This window comes from Balaenoptera borealis (genome assembly GCF_965194805.1).
Source record: "Balaenoptera borealis genome assembly, chromosome: 14".
NCBI lineage: Eukaryota > Metazoa > Chordata > Mammalia > Artiodactyla > Balaenopteridae > Balaenoptera > Balaenoptera borealis.
The window spans coordinates 7,743,268-7,752,690 of record NC_138875.1 but is presented as its reverse complement, the minus strand read 5'-3'; the positions used below and the strand labels follow the sequence as shown (position 1 = coordinate 7,752,690).

General features: G+C 44.2%; 1 protein-coding gene across 7 annotated transcripts in view; it reads left to right on the top strand.

The window, feature by feature from the left end:
* Positions 1-1,080: 1,080 nt before the first annotated feature.
* The window catches only part of DOK6 (docking protein 6), a 396,998-nt gene continuing 388,655 nt past the window's right edge, over positions 1,081-9,423 (top strand). For all 7 annotated transcript variants that reach the window (XM_082355309.1, XM_082355307.1, XM_082355311.1 and 4 more), the window contains exon 1: positions 1,081-1,487. In XM_082355309.1, coding sequence (XP_082211435.1) covers positions 1,422-1,487 — 66 coding nt within the window. In that variant the 5' untranslated portion in view covers positions 1,081-1,421. The remainder of the gene's footprint in view (positions 1,488-9,423) is intronic.

The following is a 9,423-nucleotide window of genomic DNA, read 5'->3' as shown; positions in this document are numbered from 1 at the left end:
ATTGTCATGTTCCCAATAGGGCTAAGAAATTTAAACTGAGAACATGGAAAAATACTGTTCACCAAAATAAGCAGAAATAAACACGATCTTTTGAACTCTTATTAAACATAGACTCTTTATAAAGAAGTCACTTAGAAAATTTTCAATCATTATACATTATTTTTCTTAATTAGAAACATCCGTACTAACTAGGTATTAAATATCCTTCCCTATAGCAAAAATCCATATATTGTCCCCAACGAACATTTAATACTCCCTCTTTTTTCCTTGACTCTTATAAAACGGATATCATTTTTAGATTAAAATTTCTTTACAACAGAGAATAGCCTACTTCTAAATGTCACGCGTTCCTACATAAAGGGGTCAAAGTTCTTCATTGTTTTGTTTTTACGAGTGGAACATTTCCATAAATCATTTGCATCCACCGGTAACTGCTATGGTCTGCATTTCCCCTAGAAGATGAAAAGCCACGAGCCACTTTTCGTCATAGTTAACTAACACGCGGGCATAAATCACTCCAGCGCTCGCTGCTTCTTCGGGAGAGGACGTCGGAGACCGGGGCCTCGCCTGATTGCTCCAGTCTTTCCAGCAGCAGAGGGATTAGACACATGCGCACGATTGGTCTCTTTGTGTGCACCGGGAAGGGCTTGGCGTCGATTTACACTTCCTAACCTAACGGGGCAAAGACCTGGAGCGCGAGCGTACGCTCAGGAATAAAAATGCACTGTAAAACACGGCCATTGAAATAACAATTGCCTCGCTCCCGTTGGCCTTCTTCCCTGGGAGCAACCCCACCGCCCTTTCCCCGGTGTCCAGCTTGGGAGTGGAGATTAAGAGCCCGGGAATGAGGAGCCGTGGCCTCAGGAATCCCGCACCCGGGAGAGCGTGGCGGGCACAGGCAGCCGGGTGGGAGCGGGACCCCGGGCGCGGGTGGCGGGAGGAGCTCCCCGCCCGAGTCGCGAGTGATGGGGCGCGTCTTGCGAGTATCTCCCAGCCCAGCCACCCCGCGGGCCAGGGGGAGGGAGCCGGGCGGGCGAGCGAATCGGCCCGCCCCCCCCCCGTTCCGCCCCTCCCCCCCGCGCCGGGGAGCCGCGATGGTGCACTCCGGCCAGCTGTGCGCCGCCGAGTGAGGCGCCAGCCCGTGGGTGCTGCCGGGGGCGGCGGCGGCGGCGCGGAGGGGGCGCCCGCAGCGGGCGGCGGCGGGGGGCGAAGGTGAGGACCGGAACGCGGAGGGCGGGCGCTGCTTGCGGCGCCGGGCCGCGTTCCCCGTCCGCGGTCACCCTGCCACCCAGCCTGCGTCCCCGGCGGCGGGAGCTCGGGGGCACCGGGCGGCGGCTGGCGGCGGCCGGCTGGATGCGAGACCTGCGCGGACCCCGTGGCGGACGGCAGCTCTCGACTCGGGGAAGCCGAACGCGCTGGCCATGGCCTCCAACTTTAACGACATAGTCAAGCAGGGCTACGTGAAAATCCGCAGCAGGAAGCTGGGGGTGAGTCGCTCGCTAGGCTTTCTCCTTCCCCTGCGCCCGTTTGGCGCAGCTGGCGATGGGGGGCGGGGCGGGGAGAGGTGACCCACTCGGGGGCAGAGGCAAAGAAGGACCCGGCCCTCCCGCGGACGGCCCGCTTGTTGCTCGGCCGGGCTGGGGGCCCGCACCTGCCTCGGGGGGCTCTGCAGACTCGGCTAAGGGCTCCGGGAGCGCCTGGGTCCCCGTCCTCATGTGCGCGGCGCTGGTTTAGACCCAGACTGAGAAGTCTTGCAGGCGAAAGGGATTGTCAGTTCCGCGATGAATGCGCCCCGGAGGGGGGTTTATATTCAGAGCAGTCCACAGTGTTCTGTTCTCAGGAGTGTGCGCCTTCGGGTACAACTGCTCTGTGTGCAGGACGTGGACACACGCTCTGGTGTGTGTGTGCGTTTAGAATCACCATTTTCCCCGCTTCCCCAGCCCATTTCGAAATTCTCTTTTGATGCCTTGCCTGCGCCCCGCGTCCCTGCCGGCGACTGCCGGCGAGTTTCGTGCTCCCTGAGCAGTTGCCCACGGGCAGGCTCCCCGGCCGTGAGTGCGCCCGGACAGGTGGACCTGCGTCCGCGTGCACGCAGGTGTGTGCTCAGGGCCGCTGACACGGGGAGCGTTCGCGACAGAAAAGTTTACGGAGACCTTCTCATGTTTTTTTGAAAGATGCTCTGCCCGACTTGGGAGAGAAATAGTGTAGACCCCCGAGGGTTTAAAACTTCTCCAATGACCGAATGAGTAGGTAAGAGGAACGCGTAGACGGCCCTAGAGGACCTGGGATGTGGATTGCAGGGAGCAGGAGAGGAGGGGCAGGCACCTGGGCTGAGAGCCGCCCAGAGCGGGCAGACGTGGGGGGACTGTCGGAGCGACGGGCAGAGGTCCCCGGGGGAGCGCGCGCTGGGGGAGTGGGCACCCGAGACCAGCCTGGGTGGGCCTGTCCAGAGCGCGAGGGAAACTTGATCTGGGGGCCAAAGTGCCCGCTTTCCGGATTCCCTGGATGTCTCTCCACCTCACTCTTCTCGAAGTTCCAGTTCTACGGAGCTCCGGAATCCTGGGGCAAAGCGGCCTTGAACTAGAACATTCCCTGCCTTCCCTGCTGAACGGATGAATTACTCTAACTTGGAGAGGGAAAGAGAAGGAGGGAGAACTTCGTTATTCTCATTAAAAAAAAGAAAGAAAGAAAGAAAGAAAGAAAATAAATGCTAAACGTATCGTTAGAAAACTAGGGTAGGGTAGAGTCCCTAAAAGAGGAAGGGTCACCTCGCACCCAGAAGCCTCTTTGCGCGAGTTGGTGGACGCAGGTGTTGGGGGAGGAGGCAGGGGACAAGGCAGACTTGCCTTTTTGTGCTGCCCCCGTTGGGTTTCACGTTCGAGATGCAGACTGTACCCCAAGGACACACGGGACCCATTCTCGAACTTCAGCAGATCTGTAGAAGTGGGGAGTGCAAACCTGGGTGAGGACAAAGCTCCCCTCCCCCCAGCCAGGCGCCTCGGTGCGCTGCTGCGCGCTCCGCCGTGCGAGCGAGGGCAGGAGCGGCGTGCAGACCCTCGGCCAGGTTTCAAGGGCCGCTCCTGGGTAGAAGAATGCGCCTCATTCTTTCCCAGGAGAGAGAAGGAAGAACCCTCGTGAAAAGCTGCAGTTGTCCGGCAGGCTGGTGGCTTCTCGCGGCCGGGACGTATTGCTCAAATCTGTCACCCTTACAGCCATCGGCCAAGACAGGAGGTGCGGAGCTAGGGCTTGGGGGCGCGGAGGGGGGGGCGGTAAGAACTGTTTCAGGAACTTGACCTTTGAAGCCCTTTGCGCTCCCACGGGGTGCTTGCTCATCATTCTCCCTCTTGCGTCTTCTTGAAATCTCAATTGTGTCTGACACCTCACACGCTATAAGCTAATGGATGATTTAAGTCCCCCGGGGAGATGTGCATCTGCTTCCACAGTCACCGTGTACGTGAAAATCAGACTAAGGAACAGAACGCTGAGAACCACCCCCCGTAGCACACTGGGCCTTGGAGTCTATAGGATTCCTCCCCCATCAGAGCTTTCCAGGATTTCATACAATTAAAACTGAATTTGCATCTTAGTTATAAGATAGGATCCAGGGAAAGAGCACTGAATGTTTCTTGGGTAACTATGGCATTTACAGCCTTTGAAATGCCCTTTTAGAACACCATACACCGTTTCCCCCCTAAAGATGTGTGCAGATGTTTATTTCATTTCCAAAGCATCTCTTTCCATACCCACTGTTTAGAGTTATGCCTGTGTAAAGGACAGCCTTCACAGAAAACAGTAAAAGCATGTTTACTTCAGAGTTTGGTGTTGAAACAGTTTTGCATTGTTTTAATATAAAAATATTAAACTAAATTAACCTTGACTATTTTGGAGAATATTATTTATTTTGAAAAACTTTAGCAACTTTTCTGTTCAGAATATGCTAGTATTCAGAAGGGTGAATTCCAATGACAGAACTTCACACAGATGATTCTGTGAAGCTTAATAAATTAAATGGGTCCCGTAAGATAGTAAAACACTAAGCGAATATCGTGTGCCTTAAAAACGAAAATGTATAATCATACCCAAAATCATAGTTATAGGAATTATCTAAGCATTAGATAATAGGAATCAGTTATAGGAATTATCTAAGCATTCGTTTTCCTAGTTAATAATACATATTCATAATTTTATGGGCTATGAACTTTTCTAAATAAAATAATACTTGGGTTATGTTCAAAATTAAATTTTTTTTTAAAGTTATACAATTTTTATTTATTTATTTATTTATTTATTTATTTATTTATTTATTTATTTATTTATTTATGGCTGTGTTGGGTCTTCGTTTCTGTGCGAGGCTTTCCCCAGTTGCGGCAAGTGGGGGCCACTCTTCATCGCGGTGCGCGGGCCTCTCATCATTGCGGCCTCTCTTGTTGCGGAGCACAGGCTCCAGACGCGCAGGCTCAGTAGTTGTGGCTCATGGGCCTAGTTGCTCCGCGGCATGTGGGATCTTCCCAGACCAGGGCTCGAACCCGTGTCCCCTGCATTGGCAGGCAGACTCTCAACCACTGCGCCACCAGGGAAGCCCTCAAAATTAAATTTCACAATAAAAATAATTCTAATTAAATATGCACAGATATTTGATTTAGTATGGGTAGAATGCATACTTTCAAGAACCAAATTTTAAGTATTCTAAGGGAGAAAAAGGCCTGGATATGAGGCCAGTTGTATCAGAGATGAAAATGATGACATGAAAATATATTTTGAGACAAAACGTTTAATGTGCCCTTTACTCCTCACAAGTTAGTGCTTATTACTATGCTGAATGAGGGCAGAAAAGAATTTCCTGCCCTCTAGGCAGTGGGCAGCCCTTCCAGAGGTGCTTCCAGGTCAAAGTGTTTGAAAGGGCCCCTGCCTTGTGTCTTTTTGTGTCTTTTTACAGAACCTAGTGCTACCTGTTGAGGATAATTCCTTAGCCAAATAGTTGGGTGAAGTAGTAAGTGTTAAACATTTTTTTTGTTGTTTGCTTTCAAATTTGTCTTGGATCATTAATCAGTTTTTCTTCCATTTAGGAAAATAATTTTGAGAAAAAATAGAATCATCTTCCTGAATATTACTCTTGTCGTTTAAAAAATATGCTTGTTAAGTCATTATTTATTTATTTATTTTTGGCTGCGTTAGGTCTTCATTGCAGCACGTGGGCTTTTCTCTAGTTGTGGCGAGAGTGGGCTACTCTTCGTTGCGGTGTGTGGGCTTCTCATTGCGATGGCTTCTCTTGTTGCGGAGCAGGGGATCTCGGAGCGTGGGCTTAAGTAGTTGTGGCTCGCGGGCTTCAGTAGTTGTGGCTTGCGGGCTCTAGAGCGCAGGCTCAGTAGTTGTGGTGCAGGGCTTGGTTGCTCCAAGGTATGTGGGATCTTCCCGGACCAGGAATGGAACCTGTGTCCCCAGCATTGACAGGCGGATTCTTAACCACTGCATCACGAGGGAAGTCCCAGTCATTACATTTTTGAACGTATTAAATCATTAAAAGTATAATGACGACTTTTATAAAGAATCATTTCTTTAAATTCTCTATTAATTTTTCATTATATTACATTACCATTTCTATGAATATATTGTTTTCCTTTTGCAGGATTTAAAAGCCCTTACTGTAGTTTAGTTCTTCTCACCATCTTATGTGTTGCATGATTAATATTATAATTCACAAGATACCGTGGTGGCCAGTATTTTTTTTTTTTTTTAAGAAAAGAGTACTTAAAAACTCTAATAAAAATAAAACAAAGCAAATGCTTTTTGGTCAATATTGTTTGTCTCTTAGCCTTGATTATCTGTTTTTCTTCTGACCTCTAATAGGTTAAATTTAGTCCACAAGGCATATATTGCAAAATATCCGACCTGTTCTTGGTTTGCAGATAAACTTAGAACACAATTGCTGAAACTGTTACTAACTTTATATGGGGCTTATTGACTCTATAAATGTAGCAAAAGTAAATGCAGCATTATGCAGTGACATCACCATATCATTACCATCATTGCCACCAGTGTACAAATTCCAGACTGCAAATAGTCTACAGTAATTCTGCAGTTTGACTGCTTCTAGACTCTCACATCATTGTTTTCAAGGAATTCTATTCAAATACATCATTGTGAATATTCACAGGCACGTTGTGCATAGACAAGTAGTATTTTATGTAGCTTTTTTTTCTAGTTCTTACTCAAAGTTAGGTGAGAGATTGGATTAGTATGTGTGGGTATTGAAGGAGTGTCTCAGGATAGGGTGGTATTACATAGTCAACAAACGGTCAAATCATGGAGCATCTACTGTTTATCAGGTGGCGTACACTGGGTGTGTGTGTGTGTGTGTGAATATTCCAGAGTCATGTCGTATTAAGTCAAGGTTGTAAACAGTGGATACCTCCTATATCACCACTGCTCATGGTACACTAGGTCAGTAGTAATCACCTTGTCCCCACCTGGCTGTAAGGGAAGCGGGGAAATATAGAGCACAATTTTGGACTATTTGATGAGCACCAACTTTATGAGCTAATCATCTATTCAGGATTTTCTCTTTTGCATAGTCTCCATTTGTTTTAACAACTTATTGTGGATTCATCTATCTCATGCCCTCTCTCCCTCCTTGATTAAAACCTTGAGACACCCCCATACCTGGTTTGATGATTATTTATCTGCTTCTCGTAAACTCTTCTGAATTTTCCTGTCCTTTTACAAATAGCTTTTATCTGATGATGGAAGAGAGTAGTTTTCATGAGAGATATTTTTGAAAATTTATCCCTTTATCGAATCTCCCTCATTAATATAAATGGGAATTTTTGTGGGTGCATTTGCATCATTTTTGGTCCATAGAGCATTTAAAAATTTCTCTGGTCTCCCAAATCTCTAGAAACTATTTGGTGAAGAGAGATTATATCATGTATGAAATGCATTACCAATTTGCCAAGAATTAGATACAATAAACGTATTTAAGATAAGATATATAAATAACAATAATTCTGACCATTCAAAAGTTCAAAAGAACTTTCAGGATCATTACCTCAGACATGAGTTCTCAATTTAAGTATTTAAGATGTAGAAGTTGTATTGGGTGCCTTTAAATCTTTACCCATTTGTGAATATTGTATATCCTGGGAATTTTGCTTTCTGAAATGGATCCATTATATCCATGGTGATTTATCATTTACCTCTTTCTCATTAAATATGGATTTAGAATGTATAAAAATTTTAATTATTTGAGCTCTCTTTCTCTTTCAGATTTTTATTTTTGTTGACTATTATGTATACATTCAACATGTGTACATACCACTTATTTCTGTATCTATGTATATGTCTACAAAAATCACTTGTTCTTAGAATTTTAGAGTAGAAAATGGTCTTGTATACCTTCTATTCAATCTCTCTATACTAATTTATTTGCAACCATAGTTTGTGTATATGACATTTTAGCTATTCTAAGAAATTCTATTATCTGAATTAGTGAGACTTTTTCCTTTTTAAAACATCCCTATGTATGCATATGGGCATGCCTGAGTTTCTTTGAATTTTCAAAACTTAAAGCCAAAAGCAAAGACAATAAAAGTAAGCCTAACTGTAAAAACCAAAGCCAGACATTTTGCTGGCTTTGATATTAAATGATTATGCCCATGCAATACCTGAGGGAAGCCATTAAATCAGAGGTGAGATATAAGAGTTCACATCTCAGTTTTTGACTTGCTAGGTTTACAGATGACTGCTGTCAAGGTGAATTTTAAAAGATGGCATTCCCTCAGATAACAAAGATTTTACTCAGTACTCAGGGAAATCTTTTAAATGACAAAAATAGCGTAATCAAACAGTAGTCAACTATCTTTGTAAGTTTTACATTCCCAATTTCCTTAAAAGTATTTCAGAAGTGCTCGATAATGGTTGACATTGGGGATGAGTATAAAATAACATGAGTATAAAATAACATGACATTGGAGATGAGTATAAAATAACATATGTATTTGAAATAGGTGTCATTGTTTTGAAGTATTTTTATTCTAATGTATTGTTCTATTTGGGTCATAATAAGCCATGTGACTACTACTGAGTAAGACTATTAAGTATTCCTATCGTTGGTCTGTTTCTGTTTCCATCCACTTCATTTTAGACACTGTAGAATTTAAAAAGCAAGCAATACAAACAAAAGAAAAGCTACCTGTATTCCCACCATCTACAGATCATCTCTAGATTTTGTAAATTTTGAAGTGCTAGTTTAAAGGAAAAAGTAATTTCTACCAACTGAGACAAACTAACTAAAATAGAGTATACTATAGCTTCTTTGCCTTCAGTTTGTAGCTTTTGCTTCATTTTACTCATGGTATTTTCTTTATTCTTCAAGCTCTGGGTAACTTGTCCAGGGAGGCCAAGAATTCTAGGTAGAGAGCATTTTCGTTAACTTGCTGCATAAATCTCTATTAGTTTTTTTTTTTATTTTTTTAACATCTTTATTGGAGTATAATTGCTTTACAATGGTGTCCATTAGTTTTTATTTTAAGATACAGAGCAGGATTATCTTCTGAGTAATTCATTTTTACATTATAACACTACTTCCCACTGAGAATATTGCACCTGTCAGTCAAATTGGATGGAATAAGGAATGATATTTTGTTATTAGCAGAGAACAGCAATTCATTTAATAAAGAAAACTATTCTCATGTTATTTGAAATGAATGGTGGTTGTAATCTTTGAACATGTGCAAAGTGTTTTGCCTGCTATTTTACTGAATCCATTGCATAAAGCTTGGCTTAACAGTAAAATGACTTGGAGGACAAATACAGTGAAGTTTAATTTGAGACTTATTAAAAAAATTGATTAATTAATTTATTTTTGGCTGCGTTGGGTCTTTGTTGCCATGCTCAGGCTTCTCTTTGCGGTGGCTTCTTTTGTTGCAGAGCACGGGCTCTTGGCACGTGGGTTTCAGTAGTTCTGGCATGTGGGCTCAGTAGTTGTGGCTCACGGGCTCTAGAGCGCAGGCTCAGTAGCTCTGGTGCATGGGCTTAGTTGCTCCGTGGCATGTGGGATCTTCCCAGACCAGGGCTCGAACCCATGTCCCCTGCATTGGCAGACGGATTCTTAACAACTGTGCCACCAGGGAAGCCCTAATTTGAGACTGTATAATAGTAACATAATCATGTTGCATTGGGTGTACCATGCATTTTACAGCCTATAAAGAATTTTCACGTATATTTTATAATTCTCCCAGCATACTTTTGAAAGTATATTTAGTTTTTAACCCCATTTTATACATAAGCTAAAATTTAAAAGAAGTAAAATGAATCAGCCAGGGCTACAGAGATACAGATTGGGTTTGTATGTGTGAGTGCGTATACTCAAATCTAGGTTTTATAACTTCAAGTTCAGTGTTATATCTACTATGAACAGTTTCCACT